The sequence below is a fragment of the Portunus trituberculatus genome, chromosome 14 (genome assembly GCF_017591435.1).
Source record: "Portunus trituberculatus isolate SZX2019 chromosome 14, ASM1759143v1, whole genome shotgun sequence".
NCBI lineage: Eukaryota > Metazoa > Arthropoda > Malacostraca > Decapoda > Portunidae > Portunus > Portunus trituberculatus.
In genome coordinates, this window is record NC_059268.1 from 12473453 (window position 1) to 12501288 (window position 27836).

Below are 27836 nucleotides of genomic sequence, written 5' to 3' on the forward strand. Positions count from 1 at the left end.
TCCCCAGTTCAAGGTATAGAATTCTTGTTAAACCCTCATTAAAAAAAAAAAAAAAACATCCTTGGAAGCTCACTCAGGCAGGAAGTTGTTGAGATAAGACACTGAAGAATTTGAATATACTAACTACATTGCTATTAAAAAGCTACCCAAGTCTGCTTAAGTGACCTAATATGTCGTTGATGTAATGATCACAAGTCTTTCGTGGTTCGAACACAAAAGGACGAGCGAGTGGTGGAGTGTTGGTAGCAGATATGAAGTGGTGAGCTACGGAAATAGAAGGGCTCAACTCAGTAAAATGGACATAGAAAGTTTAAGGGTTTCCCATGATAGATGGAGGACACAACGGGATGACAACATGACCGCCGATCGGACATGCGGATGGAGATTAACGGTAGGTTAATTTAATTTTGAAATGCTCTTCATTGCAGCATATCTAGGTAGTAGGAGATGGTTGCAGGCTTTGCGGTAAGGGTGGGCGCTTAGCGACTCTGGAGTGGACTCTGCTGACGCCGAGTCCGAGGGCCTGGAGTCGAGTCCAGTCACAGCAGTGTGTAAAAGTGTAAACTGCTTGAGCCTTGAGGTGACGATATCACTTTTATTTTAACGAAACTGACGAGAATGTATATAACTGAACAAATAAACAAAACATTTCTAGTAGGGAGAGAAATTAAAAGAAAAAATGCATCTAAAGTTAAATAAGAATTGTCGCCATATGATTGGCCAAATAGTCATATTATTATATATATATATATATATATATATATATATATATATATATATATATATATATATATATATATATATATATATATATATATATTCCTCGACGAACTTGTAATAATGAAAATATAAAAATAATTTCATGTATATAATTGATGGAGTGCAGAAGACATGATGAATAATGGGGTAATGAGCTAAGTATGGAATGAAATTCCTGTGGTGACACAGGAGAGAATTAAGACGTGTTGGTATGTCGTGCATGCTTGGCGCGCGGGGAAGCGACTCCGGAGTCGGTAAGGCCTGTTCACATGAAGTGACTTGTGGAAGCGTGACCGCAAAGTCAATGGAAGTCCATTGGAGTGTTCATATGTGGTCGCTTGTCGCTGGGCTGGAAGCGCGACTCGAGATATCCTCGATGAAGCGCGTCTTTTGAGCGACTCGGTTAACATGTGTTTCTATGAGGCCGTTCACTCGAGGCACTGTTTCACTGTTTCACTGTTTGATCTGCTGCAGTCTCTGACGAGACAGCCAGACGTTACCATACGGAAAGAGGTCAGAGCTCATTATTTCCGATCTTCGGATAGGCCTGAGACCAGGCACACAACACACACCAGGACAACAAGGTCACAACTCCTCGATTTACATCCCGTACCTACTCACTGCTAGGTGAACAGGGGCTACACTTGAAAGGAGAGACACCCAAATATCTCCACCCGGCCGGGGAATCGAACCCCGGTCCTCTGGCTTGTGAAGCCAACGCTCTAACCACTGAGCGACAGCTTCCCGCGTTTTCGTGAATATTTACGCCTCATTTCTGATTTCTGCCAGCAGCTCGTCGAATGTTTTGATGGACATTCTCAGGTAGTTAAAGAACTTTGGTTCATATTCTCTTAATTTTGGGTAAAGGGTGCAGAACATACCATAGGTAGTCTGTCATGTTTAATAGGGTGAACCCAATGTAGTCTGGGTTTCTTTTTCCGCCTTTGCCAGCGACGATAAATTATCCAGGCACACGCTGCTTCTCCTACATCCATCACTACCAGACTGACAGAAGTTGGGAGTGGGAGGGGGGTAGGCAAGGTGGACGCGCGACTGTGTCGCCGTCTGTGAACAGTGAACAGTCAGCCCGCAGTCGCGCTTCCAAAGTCGCTTCGTGTGAACGAGGCTTAAAATGCTTGACGAGCTGGGACTCCTGGGAGACGACTCCGGGGTCGCTCCGTGCCAGACGCACGGGGTGTGGCGCCGTGGAGTCGACTCCGCCGACTTCGCCAGCCTCTAGAGTCGGAATCGTTAATCTCCAAGAGAGCGACTCTTCCCCATCCCTGCTTTGCGGTGACTCTGGGGTGAATGGTGTTGACAGATACTCAGTCTCAAGGCATATAGGAGTGTAAAGTGTAGGCAGTGTAAATCGGTATTGTACAAAGAAAGCAAGTCTGTCAATTATAATACTTTACTTATTCATTTATTTATTTATTTATTTTTTTTTTGTTCTGTTCACTCGTGTAGATATCTGAGATCAGCTCTGGTCTTTCCACAAGTCACTGATGGTGATTCTGTGTTGTCAGGATTATGAAAGAAAACTTTGTGTGAATCGCGTCACTACGCTAAATAAATGGTATATTTTTCCTTGGTAGGAAATAAAAATTTGTGTTGGTATATAAGATGATCAAACAAATAATTAGTCGGAAGTGGAATATATATTGTTAATAAAGTATTTACTCAAGGTATACAAATAATGATAAGGAAAGAAAATCACAAATTTCAGAGGTGGTTATAGAGATACAGAAAAAATCTTTTCTAGAAAATGATTTTAAGAAAATAAATGGTCAAACTTTTTTTTTTTTTTTTTGCTAGTATGTAGCTTTAGATGAGAAGAAAGAAGAAGAGGAAAATTTTTATGCACATGTAGACGGAAGCGAGAGGTGTGCGCATCAAGGTGGCAACACTGAGTCGCCATCAGAGTAAACAAACATAGGGCTAGGTAGGAGTGACAGCCGCCTTCCTTATTTATTGTGCTTGTAGCCTTGCATTCGAGTCCACACTGCCTTAGGACGCTGTGAGGATTTACCAGTGAAGGACGGCGGAGGTGTTACAGGTAAGAAAGGCGTGGAAAGTTGTGAGTTAGCAGAATAATGGGAGTCTGGAGAGGTTTGAGAAGGCAAAATGTGATGCAACTTATTTCTGCTTCCTTTAAAGATTATTGGTGCTCAGTAAGGGAAATCTTGTCAGGTTAGGATGTATATTGTTTGTTTTTCATGCTAATTTTGGTAACGAGTAATTAGGAAGATGGTATTATAGAGGGTAAACTTACAGTCTCACCATACCCTCACTTAGGATAAAACTGTCTGTTATGTTTGTTTTCGATCTGTTTTGAATGAATCTGCTCTTCGTTTCCGTCGCAAATAATTTCTTTTCTTATTCTTCCTCTTAGAAAGTGCTGTATTGCAATGATAAAAAAAAAAGATTAATATAAATCATACCAAAATGTACCTGAAGAAAATGGTTTCCTTATCACAAAGTACTTCAAAGTAGCAGTCCAAAATTTTGACTTACTGTTATGGAGAATACTTGGCACCACTATTGACTACATCGATCTATTTAAACTTATCTTTGTAACCAAAACTAACCGAAGCCATTTGAGGCGACACACACTACTGCTAAGTCTTCCTCAGAATAAATTAACTTTATCTAACAATTAAACTGATCCAACCAAAACAACACTAAGAAATTAAGAGTCATAACCGTATTTCTCTTCATAAAATCTGTCAATACAGTGGAAATAATTGAGATGACATCCTACCTGTTCAGACATCTTCCATAGACTGGTTCAAATTGAGTCGTTTCTCTCCACAAACTGCTCTGATTGGCTAGATTTATTATGTATTATTTTTATTGGCTAGTGACTGCATGCTCAAATAAAAGAACCAGTTACCATGATTGATTTCACACATGCATAAATAATTTGACTACAAACACACCTAACAGTGTTCTTAGTACCCATCAGTCCAACACACATGTGGATGTCATAGTGCATTGAAAAAGGTAAGTCTCTGAAAATTGTTGTCAATGTTATAAACAGTTTGTGACATGTATGTATGGGTTCAAATTACTCAGAATAAGCAGCTCAGCTTTACATGATGATAAAGGTTAGAAAAGCCATATTGATTATGAAAGTGTAAAAATACCTAATAGCCACAGAATGGAACTAAGAAACATTTTTTTTTTTTTTTTTTTTGAGTCCTGACACCTCTTGATCCTCATATCCACCAAAATTAAGGGTAGAATGTGTTTTTGTTCATCACTCACCTCCAGTCTGTGGTCACATCCTTATATAATTCTCAACACTTTTTATTTGGTGACTGGAGTTTGGTAGTCATCCAGTCACATGTAGTTTTGGTATTTTACTTTTTCATCAATCTCAACATGGCTTTTCTTTCCCTTCTTATCTTATTCTGAGTAATTTGGACCCCATATAGGGTCTATCCATTGCAAATTATTTACAATGTTGACAACAGTTTTTTAAAGATTTACCAGTTTTGGGGGGAACAAGCTCACATACTGCTATGTCAACGCTGGGAACTGATGTACCCATGTGTGTGATGGACTGGCAAGCACTGAGGAATACCAGATAGGTGTGTTCATCTGTGTGTGCATATGTCACATCTATTGTGCAAGTGTGAAATTAATCATGGTGATTGTTTGTTTTTATTTGAGCATGCAGCCATTGCCAATGAAAAATACAGAATAGATCTAACCAATCAGTGCTTTATGGAGAGAGAAGAGACTCAATTTGAAATATTTAAATAGAGAGGATGTTTGTTTCTAGAGAGTGTTGTCTTAATTAGTTAATTAGTGACTTCATATTACTTTCATACCATTGGTAGTTAGGTTGAGCTAGTTTAATTTTGTTAGATTAGTTTAATTGGAATAGGTTAAGGTAATGTATGAGGAAGATGTCTCATTGGTGCATGTTGCCTTGACTAGGTTACATAAATTAGATTAAAGTAAGGTTAAGTCAGGTTTGGTTAAATTTGATAAGTTTGAATAGGTTGGCTTAGCTATCAGTGTACAGCAGTGGCAGGAAGTACTCTTCACAGCAGCTAACTTACTACCACCACCACCAGATAAGATGGTGACCACAGATGATGAAGATGATGCCGGTGAGGGTCAGGGTGCGCCCAGCCAGACTCTCTCCCTCACCAGCTTTCTCTTCGGCAACATTGACACACATGGCCAGCTTGAAGGAGATGTGTTTGATGTGGAATGCAAGCGGCAGCTGGCATCTCTGTCTCGCCTTGGTCTGGGCTCCCTTCTTAGACAAGTGACAGATGATGGTGATGAAGATGATGACGAGGATGATGATGATGATGACCGTGAGGAGGAGGAGGAAGGTGAGCTCTCAGAAATGGTGGTCTTGATATACTGAATTAGTTAGTGTGCAATAGAGCTTAAGTGCCTTATTTCTTGGACTTGGGTATCACTTTTTGTGGAACAACAGTGATGGAATATGAAGTCAGAACATGTCAGTTAAGAGATTGTAGCAACCTTTGGAGTGAGTGGCATTGGCAGATGTTACATTAGTTAGGTCATAGGAGTTAAAAGGGACAGTGCAAGTTAATATCAGTAGGGGAAAGCAAGTTCATCAATTATTATACTTCACTAGCATCTGGCAAGTGTTACTGAAGTTGAGGATGTGTGTTTATTTTTAGCAGAAGTGGTTGAAAAGAGTCCATCAGCTGTTGATTATTCTGACATCAATGAGGCAGTGGAAGATGATGCTCTGGCTCAGAATGAAGACGATGGTAAGTATGACGTGTTTTATACTTTTATTAGAACCATTATTTTATGTACAGTATCTTCTCGAGTTTCTCATTTTCATCCAAAGGCATAATGCTAAACTCGAAGATTAAAAAACTTGGGGGTTGTGAGGCATCTGTCATTTATCTGTATATTTTTACTCATACAATATGGCAGTGATGTTTTTCTGTAGTGTGACACCAGTCTTTCGTAATTTTGATATACATATATATTTTCCTGCATGTTCTTCACTGTATTGTATGATAAATTGCTACAGATATAAGAATTGTTAGAATCAAAGTTATACATTCAGAACTTTATCATGTGTGTATTTTTACATTGATGACTGGTGTGTCCTCGTGTAATGTAGAATAATGCTGAAGATGAAAGGAAGTAAAAGTTGGAATGATGATTGCAATATCTTGAACAGGTGAGGATTATGATGCTGAGGAAGAAGAAAATGGTCTAAGTAAGTCTGACTCTGAGTTGATGCCTCCACCGCCGCTGCCCAAAACTGAAAGTGGCAATGCTTCCTCCACCACCACAGCCACCAGCACCACCACCTCCTCTGGCAGTTCATCCAGCCGCAGAGTCATCACACCCCTGGCAGCAATGTTGCCTTCCAAGTACCTTAATGTGGATGTCAAGGAATTGTTTCCAGATTTTCGACCAGACTCTGTAAGTCTGAGGTCTTGTTTCTCTCTCTCTCTCTCTCTCTCTCTCTCTCTCTCTCTCTCTCTCTCTCTCTCTCTCTCTCTCTCTCTCTCTCTCTCTCCAAAAAATAGCATAACTGATGAGCATATTTATCTGACAGGTGTTGCGGTTTTCAAGACTTTTTGGGCCTGGTAAAATTGCCAATTTGCCTAAAATATGGAAAGGTGTAAAGAGAAAAAAGAAGAAGAAATTTGGCCCTGGTGGGGAAGATAAAGGTGCAGGTGACGATTACTTCCCAGGGGAGGAGACGCCCCCTACACCTGAAATACCAAAAGGATTTGAATTACAGTTTGCACCAGAGCCTCCACCATACATGTGTGTGGCTGATGACAGTGTAAGTAAAACCTCTTACCTTTCACCATCTGGTTCTAGTGATGTTTCTTTTGCTCTTGATGTACAATGAAATTTCATTAATGTTCCTTTTGTTTGGTTTGAACCTAAACTATATTATCTTCCTATAAATTTTTTTAGTTTCAATCTAGAAAATGCAACATCTTTTATACACTTTCACTTAGCCTTCTTTTATTTTCATCTTTCATCTATTTAGCCACTTATAAAACCTCATTAATACTTTTATCAGAAATGATTACTTGTCAGACAGATTGGTGTTGCAAGTCTATTCTAAAAAAAAATGTTCCATAGGTCCGGTTTAGCCAGACGCAGGAACAGGATAATAACAACAATGCCTTGAATGGAGAAGGAGACAAGGCTAATGATCGTGATCCCAATAAGCCCCATGAAGCTGACTGGCGTTATGGTCCAGCACAGTTGTGGTACGACATGCTGGATGTGCCACTGTCTGGGACAAACTTTGATTATGGTTTCAAGATCAAGGTGAGGAATACAAATATACTATTGAATACACAATAATGAATTTGTATCATACTTTTTAAAACTTACTTTATTTCTGGAGAATGCTTTCTTTTGTGTAAATTTAAATTGTTTTTTGTAGGGCATGAACAATTCTACTGATAAATCAGAGGAAGATGAAGGCTTTCAAGATGCTCCAGTACCACTAAAGGAGGAGAATGTGGCCACGTCAGGCTATGAGGCAGACAGTGAAGAGGAGATACCCGATGATTGTTTCCATATGGTGACACAGTACAATTGGGAGGAGGACATCATATGGAATGGAGATGACATGAAGCATAAGGTACAGTGTAAGAGAATGAAACATTCAAGCATGCTTGGTTACACCAACATGTATATTCAACTGCCTACTTGAAGAAGCAGTTTTCTTACCTATGTTTTTAACAAAAGTAGGATCTGTTATCTATTTTTCATGGCAGCTGTCAATGGCTAGAGCTCCCTCTGTGTATCATAAGCCAACTCTCCTCTCCATATCCACATCCCCTTTTCTGTCTTTCTTCCTCACTCTTAGTGAGTGAGGGACAGAGGAGTTGATATGTGGCTTTAAGTAAAAATATATGAGTAGGAAAACTATTTAAGTTCCATTTCGAGGTGTGGTGTGTATGCTCTCAAGAAAAGTGATATGATGATTTATCCCACATTTTGTCTTTTCCAGCAAAATCAGAAGCGCAAAAACATGGCAGCAGGCTGGGTTCCAAGCAGCTACAACCGCACAGCTCAAGCCTTCAGTCAGCCAACTAAAGTAGCAACACCCTTTGCATCCACCAAAGCCAGCAAAGTTAAATGTCAGATGCCGTAAGTGTTTTATCTGACCTTTGGTATGTTTAATAAGCTGAATACTTATTTAGAGTTGCAAACCTAAAACTTCCAAAAATAAGAATAGGTGATAGTTATTGTCACTGGAACTGTGCAATACTTAGATAATGGGTGATAGATTATTATTTCTTTTATTGTGTAGGCTAATATTTGAGCTGGAGAAAATGATCTATCTATTTAGATATTAATCATCTGTGTAGTTTTCATTGGTTTAATTAAATATTGAATATAGTAAGTGAGCTACATGTTTTAATTTAGAATTCATTTGGCTTCCATAAGCAGGAAGAACAATGTGGATGACACGTGGTATTCAATATTCCCTGTGGAGAATGAGGAACTGGTGTATGGTAAGTGGGAGGACAACATTATCTGGGATCCTGAGAACATGGCCACGATTCCTGAGCCCACCGTACTGACGCTTGATCCAAATGATGAGAACATCATCCTGGGCATACCAGAGGATGTTGATCCTGCGACCCTCACCCAAGGTAGTTGTACCTACTCCAGGCTTACACAGCTGCATATTTGACACTGAGCATCATCACTGATTTCAGCAAGAGCTATGATTTCACTCATTGGTGTCAACTTTTTATTTTAATTAAGATCATAAACAAAGCTTTTTAATTAAATTCTGTATATTTCTATAGTACTTGTCTCAGTTGTTATTTACTGTATCAGAACTGAGTGGTCCAACATTAGACAAATTGAGCTTGCAAGTAATTTTCAGTACTTACATATTCATTTAAGCAATGTATACGTGTGTGCGTGTGTGTGTGTGGGTATTCCAGCTGCTGCATATAAAGGTGGTACATTTATGTGCATTGAGTTGTGTGTAATACTTGTTTAAAATCTGAACAGATGATGCTCCTGTTAAAGTAAAGATTCCACATCCTCACGTGAAGAAGTCAAAGATCTTGCTTGGGAAGGCTGGTGTCATCACCACCATTGAGGAGGAGTCACCACCACCTCCACCAAAGTCCCCTGATAAAGATCCATTTAACATCTCCAATGATGAATACTATCAACCAAAGTCCTCAGAACAAACTATAAAGATGTCCATGGGAGGAGGTCTTCTGCAGCATTCAACTCCAGTTGTAAGTATCTGCTGTTTAGATTAAAAATAATTGCAGTCATGTTGTGGAATGTGAAAGGAAAATTGTGAATTCTCTTTACAATAATAATTTCTAACTTATAATTGAGGATTCCACTATTTGTAGGTTCTTTGAAATAATTTTCTAGGATTTTGACTATTCTGCTCCTTAAATTGAATGTGTCACCCACCTCATTTGTTTGGCAGCAGGTTTGTCTTGCATAGCCTTGACTGGGTGAGATGATGCTCACTGGAGTATTTGAACAGTGGTTTGAGATTACACATAGATTTGGTTGGTGAAAACTCTGCATGGTAGCATGAGTAATAAGAGACAATTTAAAGCTTGACTGATCTTGATTTTTCTTGTTTTCATAATTTTATTTTTTCTTGAATGTCACAATACAATCAAAGGAATACTAGAATTTGTAAAAATAAGTATATAAATGTTTGAAATGCTCTCCTATTTCCAGGTTGAACTCCAACCACCATTTATTCCAACTTACATGGGAGAAAAGAAACTGAGATTGTTCCATCGTCCTCCCCTGAAGAGATATTCCCATGGTGCTCTTTCCACCATGGGACCACACTCTGTGCTGCCACTTATGAAGGAAATTAAAAAGAAAGCAAAGGTAACTATGTATCTTGCATAAAGTATTACTGAATGGGTTTGGCTATATGTAGTGATTTTGCAGTATCTGAGTCCTTCACATATTCATGTAGTTTGTAAAGGTAAGCAGGTGTACAGTATGCATAGTACTCTTTAGAAATTAGTTATTAATGACTGGCAATGCTTTTAAAATGAACGTATTTTATACAGCAAAGGGAAATGGAACGTCTGGCCTCTGGTGGAGGTGATGTGTTCTTCATGAGGACCCCAGAGGACCTTACTGGCAAGGATGGAGACATAATTTTGTTGGAGTACTGTGAAGAGTACCCTCCACTCCTGTCTCAGGTATGCTTAATGCTCCATCATCTGATACCTTCAGTTTACATTTTTGCATTAATAAGCGAGATGTGTTTATTTTGTTGGGATGCCACAGGATTGTAAAAAATGTGAAATTTGCTGTTAGTTAGTGATTGGATATTATTTGTTTTTGAGCAGTTTCTTAAAGCATTAAAAGAAGGTTTTTTAGAAATTCATTAATGGGTGGAGCGAATAGAATGTTTAGATGTATATCACTGAATGAATGTAAGGCGTTGCTCATTTGTTGTAATTTTGTAACCATTTTAACTTTCTGTTCTGCTCTACTATGTAGGCATGTTAAGTGAATCGCATTGCTTTTTCTCATAAAAAGCATCTATTACATTTAGTATTAATGACTATAACTCAGGATTGTTGGGACTCTAATTCAATAACTTGTCATAATCAAGTAATTTTTTTTGTCAGGTTGGCATGGCTACCCGCTTCAAGAACTACTACAAGCGCCGTGCTGGCAATGATAAGGGGCCCCCAGAATTTAGATTTGGTGAGACTGCCTATGCTCACACCTCCCCCTTCCTTGGTGCCATGCATCCTGGCCAGAGTATTCAGACCCTGGAGAATAACATGTTCAGGGCACCGCTGTATGAACACAAGGTGAGGGAGAGGTTGCAAGTCTCCTGTTGCACATAGGTCTTAATAAACTTAATCATACCCATTTTTTTTGTAGTTTGATTTTGAGATTGTGTCACTGTATGCTGGTGGTGCAGTATGAGTCGTGGGAGAACATCTATTTGCCAGGTCACTAAAAAGCTTCTAATTATTTCAGCACATCCAGACAGATTTCCTGATTATACGTACCAGAAATAATTATTGGATCAGAGAGCTGGATGGAGTCTTCACTGTAGGGCAGGAGTGTCCTCTGTATGAGGTGCCTGGACCAAATTCCAAAAGAGCCAACAACTTTATAAGGGATTTCTTGCAAGTATGTATCTCAAATTAGGCAAAGTTATGTTACCTTGTTTCTGTGAAAATTATTAGTCTCTTTCTTTTTGTGTTTTCTATAACTAGATGTGTAAATTATACTGTCTTGCATCTTAATATTAATGCATTTAAGGAAATTAAGATACTACAGTAGGTTTCTCCAAATCCCTTTTTGGGCATTTAAAGATTTTGTATATTTGAATAATTGTAAGAGACTCAGTGATTTTTGTGTATTCTAATTTCATGTGTCCTTCTTGACTTCATGGTCAGTGTGTTGTTAGAGTAATTTGGTTGTAAAACACTAATATTTTTCAGGTATTTATTTACCGACTGTTTTGGAAGAGTAAAGACAATCCACGGAGAATCAAGATGGATGAGATAAAGAGGGCTTTCCCTGCACATTCTGAGAGCTCCATTCGTAAACGCCTCAAACCATGTGCAGACTTTAAGCGTACAGGAGTTGACAGGTTGTGATAACTATTATTTTCTGAATTATGACATTGAGATATTGATTTTTCTATTACATTCTTCCCTTCACACAAAAGGTGAACTTGTCATGTTTGAGAGATGAAATGTAGAAGATTGAATCAATGTATTTAGTTTTGTATCAAAGGGATTCTGAGTTTTTTTCTATTTACTTTTTAAGAATTCACATGACAGGTGTAACAATGTTTTATGCACTAATTTAGTGTTCTTATTGATGAACCTTTCTGTAGCAACTGGTGGGTTATCAAACCTGAATTCCGGCTGCCCACGGAGGAGGAGATCCGAGCCATGGTGTCCCCAGAGCAGTGTTGCACCTACTTCAGCATGTCTGCGGCAGAGCAGCGACTGAAGGATGCTGGTTATGGAGATAAGTTCCTCTCTGCTTTAGAGGATGACAATGATGATGACACTCAGAAATTGGATGATGAGATTAAGGTAAGTGTTTATGATATGATGTCTCTATTGATTCTTGGATAGTGAGAGACCCTCAGTATATGCACACCCTATACTTCATAACAGTTTTTCTTTTTAAGATTGAGTTTCTGCAGCAAAACTGATAACTGTCCTTTCTATATGGAACTGTAGCTTAGATTTGAGTGTCCAACTGATACTGACTATTGATTGTCTATTAGGTTGCTCCCTGGCACACCACGAGAGCATACATCCAGGCAGTGAGGGGGAAGTGTCTTCTCCAGCTCACAGGACCTGCTGACCCAACAGGCATGTTACTTGTAATGATTTGTTTTACATTGAAATATGAATGAATAAGATTTATGTAATGAATGTGAGAGGTTTGCATTTATTTTTTATGTATACATTACTTAGGTGAACTGCATGATTGCTTCTGGGAATGATAGATTATGGTTGTTGATGTTGAAATGAAAGTTTGAAGAAAACTTAATGCCTCAAGTGTCAGCAGTATTGAAACTGAAAATATGAATTTATTTGAATTACTTTGCTGTTTTCAGGTTGTGGGGAAGGGTTCTCATACATTCGTATCCCTAACAAACCAACACAAAACAAGGAAGAACAGGAGCAGCAACCCAAGCGCACAGTTACTGGAACAGATGCTGATTTGCGTAGGCTTTCACTTCACAATGCAAAGAATCTCCTGCGTCAGTATGGTGTTCCCGAGGATGAGGTATGTTCCTTGTATCCACAGACTTTGGTGATGTAACCTTCCAGCCATAGTTCTCTGTGAAGAAATTTAAGTTAACTATTGTATAAGTATGGAAATGTGTTGTTATTGGCTGTGTATAACTACAGTTGGGAGAAGAAATTATCCTAGCTTCCACTAAAGGTAAATTTTTGTAATTGTTGGCTTTTAATTCATTTTTACATTGAGAACTTTATACTTCTCATTAACTTAGGGAAATGTGGTAGTGATTTAGGGAAATGTATTAGTTTTCTTTGTATTTAAAAACTAACTGAATTAGACAATGTATTATAATAGTTTTATAAACTTCTAAGTGGTATTTCTGTTTAACCTTGAGGTAAAATGCTCATTGATAGAAACTGATTTGGAAAAATGATTTTTGGTCTTGATTTTACTATTTAGAAGAGAAAAATTTCAACATGTATTCTTAGTTTCATATCTTTAAGACTGTCATTACAGAATAGTGTATAATATTCTTCCAATTACCAGATTGCCAAGTTAACCAGATGGGAGGTGATTGATGTTGTTAGAACACTGTCAACTGAGAAAGCAAAAGCAGGAGAGGAAGGAATGAATAAATTCTCTCGAGGAAATCGTTTTTCCATTGCTGAACATCAGGAGAGGTGAGTGTCCCAACAATGTGTCCATTTTACTATATTTATACTACAGTGGAGGCATTATGATATATAACTTGAAATATTTCTATTTAATGATACTAGTTTCTCTAATAAGAAGGGTTGTTTTCTTGCCAGATATAAAGAAGAATGCCAGCGTATCTTTGACCTTCAGAACAGAGTGTTGGCATCAGAGGAAGTTCTTTCCACAGATGATGGTTCATCAGAAGAGGAAGATAATGATTCAGATATGGAAGAAAAAGGAAAATATATTGAAAATATCTTGGCTAATAAGAAAACTACATCACAAGTAAGTTATTTTGGAATGAAGCTATAATATTAGTCAACATAACTAACAGATTTACTGGAATCAGTGCTTCCTTCATTTTATTATGTTCCATATAAATGTATGGAAATAAGAATTTTTTTAAGTAAGTATAGCTATTTACTATCAATGCTGTTATCTAATAGCAAGAGCAACATGTAGTTGTCTTACCAAAATTAAATAATGTCTGTGAAAGAAAACTGTTGATAGAATATGAAAAAGGTTTTAGAATGTTTATGAACATGGTATGTGTGTGATGATGAATGAATAGTTTGAGTAGAGACTTTGTTCCATTATGTGCACCTTCATATCTCTTGAATTCAAACAAACATATTGTTAAGCATTTACATTTTTTTATTCAGATGACTCTGGAGAAGGAAGAACAAGAGAGAAAAGAGCTTCAGAAGATGATAATGGGAGAAGAAGACAAAGATGGTGATAAGAGAAAAGGGGCTAAGAAAGATGAAGATGAAAATTCACAGTTTGGATTTGGTACTCCAGGTAAGTGAAGTATTTAGCATTGCTTTCGTGAATTAAGGATAATAGTCATTGCTTTGATTGTGTATGTAACAATAAAATGAAAAGCACTTCTTTGATCATGTCAGGTCGTCTGTTGAGAATTACCCGCACATTCAAGACCTCAGATGGCAAGGAATACACCAGGACTGAGATTGTCCGCAAGAGTGCAGTGATTGACACTTATGTGAAGATCAGAACTTCAAAGGATGAATCCTTCATCAAAAACTTTGCTGGCCAACTTGGTAAGAATCTGTTTTCTGCAAGAAGCAGGACTACAGTAGTTAGATTAAACTGAGTACAAAACATTGGCTGTAGCTTTTGATTTTGCATGTAGATACATCAACTAATCATTATTGGAATGTAAAGTTTGTTGTATTACATTGTTGCATGAAGCATCAGTTATTCATATGAGGTGAAGTGTATAACCAAAAAGGAAATGGTTGTTATTTTTCATTTGCTCGGCAGTCTGAAAAGCCACCACATAATGTTAGAGAAAAAAAAAATTTCCAATGTACATAGATGTCATTGTCTTATTTGTTGTGTGCCTTTTCAGATGAGACCCAGAAGGAGGAGATGAAGCGTGAGAGACGGCGCCTTCAGGAACAGTTGAGGAGGATCAAGCGCAACCAAGAGAGGCAACAAAAAGGCATCGTCACTCCTCCCAAGACCAAGAAACCCAAATTGAAGCCTGACCTCAAGTTGAAGTGTGGTGCTTGTGGCCAGGTTAGTTTGAATTGTATTGGGAATTACTAATGAGAATCTGGAAATATAATAGTTATGGGGAACTCCAAAATGGTACCTTTTAAAGTATTTTCAATATGAGGATAGTTATTGTGTAAAGATTTGTTAAGTGTGCTAATATGAATTTCTCTATAAATCCTAATTGGTTATAATTTGAATACAGGTAGGGCACATGCGCACCAACAAGGCCTGCCCAATGTATGCAGGAAACACCAGCTCCACTCAGCCCATAAATGTGGCTCTGACAGAGGAGCAAGAAGAAGAAATGGAGAAAGGAGGAATAGAGGAATCTGAAGAACTTATCAATGTGGATGGAACAAAGATTAAGCTTTCCTCAAAAGTGATTAAGGTGAGGAATTTATTTGTCAAGTTTATTTGATCACCTTTATTATATTTTTCGAGTAGGTGGACAGTATGGGGTCTTATCATGGCTGGGCAGGGGTAAACATTGAATTTGAAGTTTTCTAAGTTTTCTCAGGTAAAGACAAAAAAGATTTGGGTTTATTAGATTTTTATTTAAAATTGTATTGTCATTGATAGTAATATTGAAATACTAGGTATGTTGTCTTAGAAGCCGGTAATGAAGTGCGTAGATATAGGTTCTACAATGGGACAAATTTTCTGTAGTAGTAGTAGTAAAACATTGCCCGGCACACACACACACACACACACACACACACACACACACACACACACACACACACACACACACACACACACACACACACACACACACACACACTCTCCTTAGCAGAGTTGTGCTGCATTTCCTTTTTTTTTTTTTTTTTTTTTTTTTTTTATCAGATAGACCAAAGTGACCATATTTAGTTTCCTGTTGTATTGATTAGTGTAATCATAAAGAAAAACTAATAAAAATTTTACAGCACGCAGAGGAGTTGAAACGTAGATCTCTGGTGCTGAAAGTCCCCAAAGACCAAGTGAAAAATCCCAAACGCAGGAGGGCAGGAACTGTGGTGCACTGTGATTACCTGAAGCGCAAGGAGAGGTCGGTGAACAGGCGACGCATTGACCCAGTCATTACTCTCTCCACCATATTTGAGGAGATGTTAAATGAGATGAGGGAGATGTCAGATGCACAGCCATTCCTCTTCCCTGTTAATGTGAAGGTCAGTCATTGGTTCTTATTTATTGTTCTGTCTGTCTCTGTGTGTGAGAAAAGGAACATGAAATTTAGGAAAAAGGTTTATGTTAATGATCTATTTACTTCCAGCAAGTACCTGATTATTACAATATTGTTAATCACCCAATGGACCTGTCAACCATTCGTGACAACCTGCGGCAAAAGAAATACCAGAGCAGAGAAGAATTCCTCTCCGATATCTCACAAATTGTTGAAAATTCCAAACTTTATAATGGTGAGTATGTATTTTATTGAAATCATACAAGTTTTGTAGTTTGACTTTCTTTTTGCTTTATAGTACTTTATTAATGCATTATACTTTGTCAATTGTCTTTTTTGTCTGCAGGATGAAAATAAGTATTAAAATCATTTAGTTTGTCATTAGAGAATTTATCTTGAACAGACTATGTCCTGAATTTTAAATTCTATTTTCTTTTTCATTTGCTTCTAATAAGTTTTGAATTTCCAACAGGTGTCAAAAGTACATTGACAGTTACAGCACAAAAGATGTTAGAATTGTGCATAGACAGGTTCGCTGAGAAGGAAGAGCGACTCATGAGATTGGAGAAAGCAATTAATCCTCTCCTTGATGACGATGACCAGGTATGTAATTGTTTTGTTCATGAAGAGTTTTGTATTTATGTATTGTCCCTCATTCTCTTTTAATAATTTTCTTGGACCAGGCATTATTGTAACATTTGAGGTAGGTGGTGAGTGGCAAATTTTTAAACCTGCGTTTAAATCAAAGTACAATAATCGCCTGCGTATCCGGATTATAGCAGCCAAGGCCCTGGTGGATACACGAAATATCTGGATACGCGGAATTTCCTCTCCCAAACCCTTATAAATTGAGAAAAAACGTGTACATAAACCCAAACGGGTAAGAAAACGATGAATAAAAGCACATTAAATGTATAATCTAGAACAAAAAATGGTACATAAGAAGTACAAGGGGTGGTGGGATGTACACACAACAGTGAAGACGGCGCCACACTAGCACTTTTCTGTCAATTTTCTTAAGACTGTCAATTTTTGTCGCCACTTGTCGTCACACACAAGCTCGCTACCGCCTTCGTTGCGTTTGTCAACTGTAAACAAACATGGTGGCCCCTTCACCCCAGTAAGTTGTTATTTTTTCATTGCTATTTATGACCTTTATTGCTCTCTATGAGAAACTCTTCAAACAGCTTTGTCCATTCATAAATAACAGAGTAGATCATATAGGCCAGTTGCTACTTGGAAGTTCTGCCATGGAGCGTCTCAGTCCCAGAAAAATGTAAACAAACAACTGAACCACTTTTCACTGCTAAGCCAAAACATATATATATATATATATATATATATATATATATATATATATATATATATATATATATATATATATATATATATATATATATATATATATATATACACACACACACACAAATATATTTACATCTACTTATCAAGATTCTATTAATCATTATTCCAATTAACAAGAAAATTAATTGTATTATAAAGTGTTGAATAGAAGCCATAAATCTTAATTTGACTAAAAATTGATGCTAGAGGAAAATAGTGCATTTCGTCTGAAGTGTTGAATAGAAGCCATAAATCTTAATTTGACTAAAAATTGATGCTAGAGGAAAATAGTGTGTTTCGTCTGAAGTGTTGAATAGAAGCCATAAATCTTAATTTGACTAAAAATTGATGCTAGAGGAAAATAGTGCGTTTCGTCTGACTCAAGACAACGAAAAGAGTTGACGGAACAGTTAAAAACGTCGGAAATCATCGAAAACGACAGAAAAAGTGCTAGTGTGATGTCGCCTTAAGTGGTGGTGGGACGTACATACACTCCTGCCATGCTGGAATGATGAAGAACGCCACAAACTTGCTGAAGAGCACCGCAATTGGTCTAGTTTTAGGCGAGAGGCGAGTTGTAGGTTAGTGTGACGCAGGAGGGCATGGGAGTAAGTGCTTCCGCCTAATGGGATGGAGGGATCACTCACACAGTAGGTTTGAATATGCTTTGGGGCAGTTCCGAATAGTAGCTAATTCCGGATAACGGCGATCCGGATACGCGGGGGATTGCTGTACAGTAAGCCCCCACACTTGGCAAATTAATTAGTCTGGCAAAACTACCGCCAAGTGCAAATTTTACCAAGGACGAGTTTTTTATATCATATGAGTTGCCTAAAAAATGCCTCAATCAGTCTTTGGTCATTGCCAAAGTCCCTCTTTTGACCCCTAAAATACCATCTTTTGAGCTGAAATAAAATCTTTTGCCTTATCATATTAGAACACATGTACAAAACAGACCAATAAACAATAAATAAAACTAATAAGACATTATGTAAAGGCTGTAACTCCCATTTTTCCACCCATTTCCCTCGGCCACATTCGTCCTTGCTGCCACTACTATTATCCTTACCCCTACCTGTACCGCCTGTTGCGCTGGTAGAGGCCATGTTGGCGGTAAATCGCCAGAATTTGTACCCACGCTAGCAGAACAGAGGCTAGCACAAACAAAATGGCTGAAGGGGACTCTTACACTGCATTCTGATAGACTTTAGAGAGAGGTCTGACGTCACCGGGGAGCCGCGTGGTTCGCCATGCGGCTGCCAAGTTTGAATTCAAATCGCCAAGCGTGCACTTGATGGTCTGTGGCCACCCTACTACAAAAGTGAATTTTGCCAAGCTGAGATTCGCTAAGTGGGGGGGTTTACTGTAGATTAAAACTGAAAATTTTGAGAATCCTGTGAAGATGATTGGTAAGACAATATACTGTGGACCAATACTTTGTCTTTTAATAGTTATTATCAGTATTAGTTGAGCAAGACTAGCTTACGGAAATTAATGTTTTACAGTTTCATGAAATAAATGTACAAATGAGATTGTATGTGTGTTCTTGCCTTAATTTTCTTTTGGTTTGGTACAGGTGGCATTTGATTACATACTGGACAACATTGTAAATCAGAAGCTGTTCTCAATGCAGGAATCATGGCCATTTATGAAACCTGTAAACAAGAAGAATGTAAAAGACTATTATGAAATAATACAGAGCCCTATGGATCTTTCCACCATAGCAAAGAAAGTCAAAAGTAAGTGCTATTGATCTTCAGTCAAGTGCATTTTCATATAACCTTGTCAACAAAGACCTCTAATTGAAGTACTTACAAACACTTGGTATTCTTAATTGCTAGCATGATATTCATTAGCTTTATTATTATTTCAGACCACAAATACCACAGCCGAGCCGAATTCATGCAAGATATGGAACTCATCTTGACCAACAGCATCAGGTACAATGGTCAAGATTCTGCATTCACACAAAAGGCTGAGACTCTTTTGCAAGTCTGTAAAGATAGTCTGGCTGAAGTGAGTATGCTTTTGTGTCATTGATTTTACTTTGTAACACGGGTAATAGTGGTTATTTTGTAATACAAGTAATAGTGGTGTACACTCGGTGTTGATTGCCAGTGATGACAAGTATATACAATTGGATTTTTCATTTGAGTATACGTAATTGGATAAATTTAATTTGAGTACTAAGACATACTGATGTACTTCTTACTCCAAATTTGTTGATAAAATTTTTTACTCTCCCTCCATTCCTTCTGCATAATTAACACTGTAGTTTTTGCTCATTTGCACCCAAATTTAATTGAAACTTTATTTTTTTTTTTTATGAAAGCATTATATGTATTGTATTTTTCTCCTTTAGTATGAGGCTCATCTTGATGGATTGGAAAAGAAGATTACTCTTGCCCAAGAACGAGCCTTAGAACAAGCTGAAACTGACTCTTTGTGCACTTCCCTTGGCCCTGATGATGACACTAATTACACATTTGCTGAGCCGGAGCAGGACCCTCCAGATCACCAAATGGGTTCACCCTCAGATAATCTTCTAAACTATTCCGGTAGGATTTCATAGATATCGTATTTATTGATGTCCCTCTCAGAATCTCTATTCAGTTTCACTTAAAAAATATTATTGTGTATTGGTTATGATAGTAAGATTACAGTATTCATGATATTGATCCTAAATCTCCTCAGGTGATGAAGAGGAAGAGCATGTCAATGTAGTTGATGGGGAGGAAGAGGAAATGATGCAGACACCCAAGAGACGTCGTCTCCAACAGGAACAAAGGAATGTCTTGGAGGAAGGTAAATTTGATTTCTTTAACATGCAGAGCCAGAGAGGGCAGAAGGTGTGAGTGGATGTTGACACTGTACATTAGTCATTTCTGATGGGATTGATGCCAAATCCTTGCAATTTTGGCAGATCTTGAATTCAGTGATGATGAAGAGGATTATGGAATGCAGCAACAACAGCAACAAGACCAGCAGCAGCAACAGCAGCACCATCACATGGAAGAAATGTCTGGGGCAGATATGGTGGAAGCTGGCATGGTACTGGAGGGGCAGTATGGCTCCCACCAGCAGGGGCCTGATGAAACACAGGGAGCAGCAGAGGCAATGGTTCAACTCTCAGCTCAGTATTCATATTACCAGGTAGGATGGGTCCTGTATCTTAGGGTCTGTGCATAGAATCTAAAATGGATTTGCATCTATTAGTGATATCACAAGCAAGCATAGAATTATGGAGAGAATGGGAGTTGAAGGTTAGTAATATTTTATTATTTTGTTCCTTTCAGGGTGAAACAGGGGAGTACAATCCTGAAGGTTTGGGAACAGAAGGCAACATGGAAGTTGATGCCAGTTATGATCCTTCTGTGGAATTCCTTGGGGGCATGATGCCTTCACAGGTAAGCTATGTCTTCTGAGATTGAACATACTGATTGTCAAATTTTGACTTTTGATCTTCCTTTACTCTGCATTAATAAAAAATATATGCCTGCTTTATTTCTCTTGGCTGTTTTATGGGATTTAAATGTGGGTGGGCAACACATTATGATGGCTGAAGGGCATCCATGGCAGAATGTGTTGACATGAAATGTTTGTTGGTGAAATTATAAATTGTAGGGAAACAATCATTCTCACCAGGAAATTGCAAGAGATGACTGGCTGTTGTGCATGTTGCCTGCCCACACTTTAGTTTCACATCATTAGCTCTGATAAATATATAGCCACGGATACGACATGAAAGCTCCAAGTCATCTTCCAAGTCTATTATTGTTTTGTAGATAAGAACAAAAGGAAGTAAAGGGAGCTTCAAGAGGCTGTCATCCCCATCCATTAATTTGTCTTATCTTTTAAAGCTCCCTGTTGACTCAGCACTAACAACATGATTACTGAGTCTGTTCCATTCATCTACCACTCTGTTAGAGTCTGTTCCATTCATTTACCACTCTGCTAGAGAACTAGTTCCTTCCCATTTCTTTCCTAAACATGAATTTATGAAGCTTAAAATCATTATTTCTGGTTCTATCCTGGCTACCGATCCTAAGAACTTTAATGCTCTTGTCCCTTTGTTATAACCCCTATAAATACTTCTAACAGGTCCCTCTCTCTAAGGAATACAAATTTAGTTTCTTCAGTCTCACTTTGTAGGAAATATCCCTCATCCGCTGTATCTTTTCAGACATTCTCCTTTGCACTCATTTTAATACACCAATATCCTTCCTATAATGTGAGGACCAGAACTGTACTGCATAATCTAGATGCAGTCTGACCAGTGCCAGATATAATTTTGATAATACTTTGGTTCCTCTGCTTTTAGCACTCCTAAAAATTCATTCTAGTACCCTAGTTGCTTTATTTCTAGCCTCTTTGCATTGCTTTCTTAGACCAAAATTGGAGCTAACTGTGACTCCTAAATCATTTTCACATTCTGAACCTACCAGGGCCTCCTTGTTTATTGTGTACTTATTGTAGATTTTCTCTACCTATGCTAAGTACATTGCATTTGTTAATGTTAAACTACATTTGCCATCTGTCTGTCTATTCGTTTATCCTTTTCAAATTTGCCTGCAAGGGGATGGCATCTGAATCTGACTTAATTAGTCTATCTATTTTCGTGGCATCTGTAAATTTACTGGTAGCACTACTAATTCCATTATCCAAATTATATAACTATATATTAGAAATAATGATGGCCCTAAAACTGATGCCTGTGGCACCCTACGAACTGCTTGGCCCCACTTGGAATTGGATATATTTATTATTACTCCATTTCCTATTGTCTAACCACAACTTTATCCAGCCTAATATTTTTCCCTCTGTCCCATTTGCCCTAACCTTTCTCAAGAGCTTCTGATGCGGGTAGGTGATAAGCAACACATTACTATTAAATGGCTCTGATTCTGAGTGGGGTCAGGCAACACAGTAGTAATAAACAGCTCTAATTCTGAGTGGAGTCAAGTAGTTAGTTGGGTGTCACAGGGATCGATTATAGGCCATTGTTATTTCTAACAAATTAGTGATTTGGATAGTGGAATTAGTAGTAATATTAGCAACTTTGAATTTGACACAAAGGTCTGTAGAGTTAGGTCAGATTTGAATGCCATCGCCTTGCAGGCAGATTTAGACAGAATGAGCGAATGGACAGACAACGAGGCCCTGGTAGGTTCAAAATATGAAAATGATTCAGGAATTATAGTTAGCTCCAATCTTGGTCTAAGAAAGCAATGCAGAGGCTAGAAATAAGACAAATAGTGGTACTGGGATTGATCCTGAGGGCTCAAATTGTATAGATACACTGCCTCTTCTATGGAACAGCCTTTCCTCGCAGCGATGACCTTCACAGTGTGATGACACCTTTCAATAATGCCATTTCCAGATGGCACATGGGCGCATTGGAAACGGAGGCGCACACACCACTGCGTTGCAAACTTCCTAAACAACTTGCCACGGAAGGCCGTATCATTGTCAGTTAACAGCTCCACTGGAGCCCCACGTTCGTAAAACACTGCTTCCATCTTTTCTATAATGCTTGCACTGGTCTGTAATCTGAGCCACAGCCAGATAGCAAACCGTGATGGCCCACAATCGATGAGAGTCAGGTAGTGTCGTCCATTGAAGTGCATGATGTCTATGCCCACTCACTGTCACACTTCTCCTACATCCAGGGAACCTTTCCACCATTTAACAGGTGCTGGGTCGATGGATTGGCACATTTTGCATTTCGCGACAATGGTGTGTACTTGTCTTCGGGTGACAGCAGGAAAGGCTCTCTTTATGAAGTAAAGTGTTTGCTTCATCCCTGGATGGCCTGCAGCATCATGAAGTTCAGCAATCTCACCGTTACTAGGAACAACGCTAGCAGCACACACAACTTCCTTTTCCGCGGGTCAGGTGGTGGGGGCTTCAGCCAGCGCTGAGGCACGCAGGTCAGGCTATCAGCTTTGTTGTTTGAAGAAGGTACAAGGGTGACAGACAGCTGTATGTCACACTCGTCTATCAGCGACAATACAATCCCTACTCTTCTTTGGATGAGCATTTCACTTGCAGCCTTGGTCTTCAGTCTGCTTTTCCTTGGGAGAGCATCTGATATCCAACGATGCACTGTTGAGGAGTCAGTTAGTAGCTCCACCTTCTTGACACTCCAAGCGAGTGCGAGATTCAGACCCTTTATCACCGTATGCAGTTCGGCCACATTGATGTGAGACGAGTCATCTTTCTGCAGCCAGCTGGCATCTTCAATAACATGTCCGTTCATCTCGACCGCGACTCCGAGCGCCAGTGAGCTAGCGTCTACCCACACCTTCGTTTCATCTCCCGTGGCGTTCCACCATCCATGCACAGGGTCACTCGTCTTCACCAAGTTTCTTGCAGTAGTCTGCTTAACTCTTCATCACAGATGACCTGATCCCAGCTTTCTGTGAGGAGGTTGGCTCTTCTTTTGATGAAAGCTGGCACCACTCGAAGCCAGCCACACACAAGGTAGTGTCCTACCAACTTGCCACAGTAAGAGAACACCTCTCACTGTGTTAGATGAGCTGGGGCGTCGCTTAGCTTATTATCGCTCCCCCAAACGAGCCCATCCTGCTCCCCCAACACTCTTAAACCTAACACTCTAGCTCCATCAGCCAAGCGTTCAGGTGGTTTGCTTGTCAGCCTGAAGTTACTAAGAGGTTGTTCCACTTGCCTGGCCTCAATGATGCATTTGTTTATGAAAATATCGTTGATATAAGCTGATGTTCCCTTCCTCACAGTTGAATCTTGAGTGAGGACACAGTTCAAGATGGCCTTCATCACAAGTGAGGAGACGTTTAAACTGAAGCCCAGTCGCGTCAGGCAATACCTTTGACCCTTGAATTTGACTGTCTGGTATGGCCATAGAGAGTCGTCAATATTGATCTGCAGGTAGGCTTTAGCCAAGTCTATCACAGAAACGTTCTCACCTTGCTGGTGCCACTCCCGCAGTTTGTCAGCGCATACATCCGTGTCAGCTGTATAGGCGCATATGTGGGTGTTAAGCTCTCTAAAATCCATCACTGGCCTCACTTTTTTTTCTTATTCTGCTGGATGACTGCCATGAGAGGGATCAATCTCTTAGCAGGCCCATATTTAGCTTCGTCGTACGGAAGAAGCCAGCCATCTTTGATCCACTTCTCCAGCTTTTCCTCATACAGGCCCCGCACTCCGTCGGGCACAGTATAAGTCTCCACTTGGTTATACAAAACGTCTGGCTCTCTCTCTGCCTTCTGCCTACTTCCAGGCTGCTGTCCATGACTTTTTATGCTGGGATCGAAAGTAGCACTAAAGTCCATCTCATTAATCCCCACCACTGTGTCTGTAGCAGCACAGATCGACTTTTCTACCCAACCAAAACTCATGATGCCCTGAGCATCAACTGTGACACCACCGAGTGCCTTGATTTGATCCATTCCGAGGATGAAGGTGAATCCAAGAGGTTTCGAAGCAACAACAGTCACACTGATGTTGGCAGAGGGCCCACCACTCACTTGAAGACACACCGACCCTTTTACCTCACACTTCCACTCTTCACCATTTATAGTGACCATGCTGATGCCACCCTCTTTCCATGCTTTGCAGCCCGACACACGCGCTATACTCCTGGAACAGCCGGTATCCACTAGCACACGACACTGAACACCATCCACTCTCACCACAGCACTAGGTAGCTCCTCACTCACAGACTACCAGGAGAAGAGGGTGGCACTGGTTCCCTCTCACCGCACTCGTTTCCCGAACAAGCAGAGGCAACGTGACCGAGGCCTCCGCACTTGAAGCATCTCACATGTTTGCCGAGTGCGGCTCCAGCCACCACGCACTGTTCCTCTATGACAATCCAGACAATCCCTAGTGAGGTGATTCGGGCCTCGCATTCGAAGCATAGGTTACTGGCAGCAGCTGGCAAGGACCTGGCTCCAGGACATGCTGCTGCTGGCTGATGCGGGCCGTCATCCCTGATCACTGCCCTTGCGCGTGCCAAAATCTGGTCCAGCTCAAGCAACTCCATGCGCGACCCAGCTCTCAGTAGCTGGCGGACGTCTTCTGGCAATCCAGCAACAAAGGCACAAGTAAGGGCCTTGTCATTCATACCACCGAACAGTGATGAAAGGCACTGCAGCTCTGCCAGGTACACGTCCGGTGATTCTCCGGTCTGCAATTTCCGGCCAATGAACTGTTTGTAAGCAATGAAGGGATCAATAGCAAAGGCTGCCAGCAGTGCGTCTTTTATCTTCTTAGTGGATTTCTGGTCCTCAAACAGCTGCAGGTACACAGCGAAGGCACCACCAGTCAGGCGAAGAGGGATGACACTCGCCACATCCTTGATGTCTCAGAGTTTGCACACTAGCTCCAACTTCTCAAGCTACTCAACAACAGACTGAGTGGTGCTGCCATCGTACATCGTATTCAGGAATGAGCTTCAGGTCAAAGTAGCTTTCCCCCATACTGCCTAGATAGCTTGTGGCAGTAATCAAAGCAGTCCTTAGTTTCCCACTTTATTATAACAGGGGGAAGGTGGGCAAACACAGGAACCAGGCTTGGAGTAATGGTGGCAGCAACTGGAATGGCGACAGGGTGAGGTAGACGGTTGGTGGTGTGTGTGGCGGTCAGAGCTGCGGCCGAAGCGGTGGTTCTTCTTGCTCTGCTGCCTATCAACCTCTGCTTCCATTCCTCACCTCCGCTCAAGCTCATATGAAATGCTAGTGCTTCACTCCGCTCCAGCTCGTATGAAACACTAAAGCTTCACTCGCACATTCTTCCCCAAATACCATTACAATGATTTAAAAATATAGCTTAACATACATACAATTTATGAACGAATTCAGACACACACATTTTCTCCAGAAACTCCTTCATAGCCTCAATCATGCCTTCACCTTTCTCGCTACACAGTCCCAGCAGCAACACCATCCATTCCCTTCCTGTCATCTCCATTCTTTTGTCCCTATTATGCCCTAATTCAGTCAGAATCACTTGCATTGTCACCCTCCTTTCTCTCTCACATTCCAGCACCACATGCTCCACTGATGCATCCTCTCCCAAGTCATACATCTGCACACTTTGCTGTGGGACTCATACCATCTGTAGTTTCTTGCATTCACATTCATACATTGTGTCCTATCTTGAAAAGATCACTGTCCAGGCGGCCATCATAATCACCTCTCATACGTCAGAACCTCCTTTTCCTTGTATCATTCCAGAGTACTTTTTTGTTTCATCTCATTCTTCCACATATTCAGTTCCATCCACTTCACCTCTCTGTCAGTCTTCCATTTCCTCACATCGTATCAGTTCCCACTCTGCCTCCTCTTGTCATGCTCAGTTTGATTCCCCCCAGCCATTCTCATCCCCATACAACATGTAATCCATTCCTCTGTTATTCTCATGCACCTCTTCCTCCATTTGCTGACACTTTCATTCAAGATACACCTTTCTTGTTATTCTTTCATCATCCATTCTCTCCAACCTGATCTTGTACCTAAGTGTCACTTGTATTAGCCTTTCCCTGAAAGTGCTCCATCCCATATCACCTCTCAAAACTTCTGCTGTGTATCTCAGTGCATTCAGTGTCATTCTATCTACTCAATTCTGCACCACTTCTAACTTGTCTATTTCACTTCCCCTCCATGTGATCACATCTATACCATACATTATACTGGGCATGGCCACACTCTTTCACACTTCTCTCAGCACATCATAGTTACCTGCTCTCATTGTAGCTGTACTCCCCAGTTGCCTTATCCACTGATTCACTAAGCTTGTCTTTTCATTCTTTTTATTTCCACACCCATTTGGACTCACCCATATCCCTAAGTACGTATATTCTTGTGTCTGTTTCAACTCTCTCCAATTCTTCATACTGCATTGCTTTGACATTGATATATTCACTATTATTTTACTACTAAATCTATCTCCAGTCCCCTCCATATCCATGTGCAACAAACTTCACAACTCCTCTGTTGATTAACTCACGACTACTACATCATCTACATAAAGAAGCACACATATCTTATTCCCCACATTTACTCCTGCATTCATTCTTCTCAATCTGGCTGCTAAAACGAAGTGAATAAATCAAGGAAAGGGCTAATGCACCATTTATCTTTGACCATGTTTGATTTTCAAAATGCCCCTCCAATTTCTTTTCAGCCGCATGATGATGCTACGATCAATAATGACTTGGCTGTGTCAGACTCGGATGATGAAGCTGGTCGTCAAGTTGACCATCAACAAATGGAAAATCCTCCCCAAGAAGAGGAAGATGACAAAGATGCGCTGTGGTTTTAATTAATTCATAGTTTATGTTTTGTATACATAGATCAATCTAAAATAAACTTTTAAAATTTTGCAAAATGTGTTATTTAATTATATCTGTAGGGAAAACTTGAAAAAATAGGAAACTAAGAAAAACTTAAATAAAACCATGAGGCTTATATATGGCAATCGCTATATGAAATCTTTTATAGCCCTATTAACTCAACACAAGCAAACCTGATTACAGAGTCTGCTCCATTCATCCACCACTATTCCAATTTATTTCTTGAACTTAAATGTGTCAAGCTTGAATCCATTTTTTCTGGTT

General features: G+C 39.6%; 1 protein-coding gene across 7 annotated transcripts; it reads left to right on the forward strand.

Moving 5' to 3' along the window:
• The first annotated feature begins 112 nt into the window (after positions 1 to 112).
• Positions 113 to 27607, forward strand: LOC123503461 (transcription initiation factor TFIID subunit 1-like). 7 transcript variants are annotated; one of them, XM_045253242.1, is made up of 34 exons: positions 113 to 391; positions 4845 to 5111; positions 5430 to 5522; positions 5948 to 6195; positions 6332 to 6565; positions 6874 to 7065; positions 7184 to 7384; positions 7757 to 7896; positions 8200 to 8408; positions 8776 to 9011; positions 9478 to 9636; positions 9825 to 9959; positions 10395 to 10583; positions 10756 to 10911; positions 11226 to 11377; positions 11627 to 11831; positions 12029 to 12116; positions 12365 to 12537; positions 13042 to 13175; positions 13305 to 13476; positions 13854 to 13992; positions 14097 to 14252; positions 14564 to 14733; positions 14915 to 15100; positions 15636 to 15878; positions 15983 to 16127; positions 16365 to 16495; positions 18813 to 18975; positions 19110 to 19252; positions 19599 to 19794; positions 19931 to 20041; positions 20160 to 20389; positions 20533 to 20643; positions 27404 to 27607. In XM_045253242.1, the coding sequence occupies exons 1-34, from the start codon at positions 373 to 375 to the stop codon at positions 27539 to 27541; spliced, it is 5664 nt and encodes a 1887-aa protein (XP_045109177.1). In that variant the 5' UTR covers positions 113 to 372; the 3' UTR covers positions 27542 to 27607. The 7 variants fall into 7 exon arrangements, with proteins under 7 accessions (XP_045109177.1, XP_045109175.1, XP_045109178.1 ...); XM_045253240.1 differs by having other exon boundaries at positions 114 to 391; positions 8197 to 8408; XM_045253243.1 differs by having other exon boundaries at positions 115 to 391; positions 5433 to 5522.
• Positions 27608 to 27836: the final 229 nt, after the last annotated feature.

Bases quoted from the DNA above. Each gene is read 5' to 3' on its own strand.
- LOC123503461 (XM_045253240.1), top strand. The intron at 6,196-6,331 runs GTAAGTCTGAGG...TTTATCTGACAG, and splicing joins CAGATTTTCGACCAGACTCT to GTGTTGCGGTTTTCAAGACT. The intron at 9,637-9,824 runs GTAACTATGTAT...TATTTTATACAG, and splicing joins AAATTAAAAAGAAAGCAAAG to CAAAGGGAAATGGAACGTCT.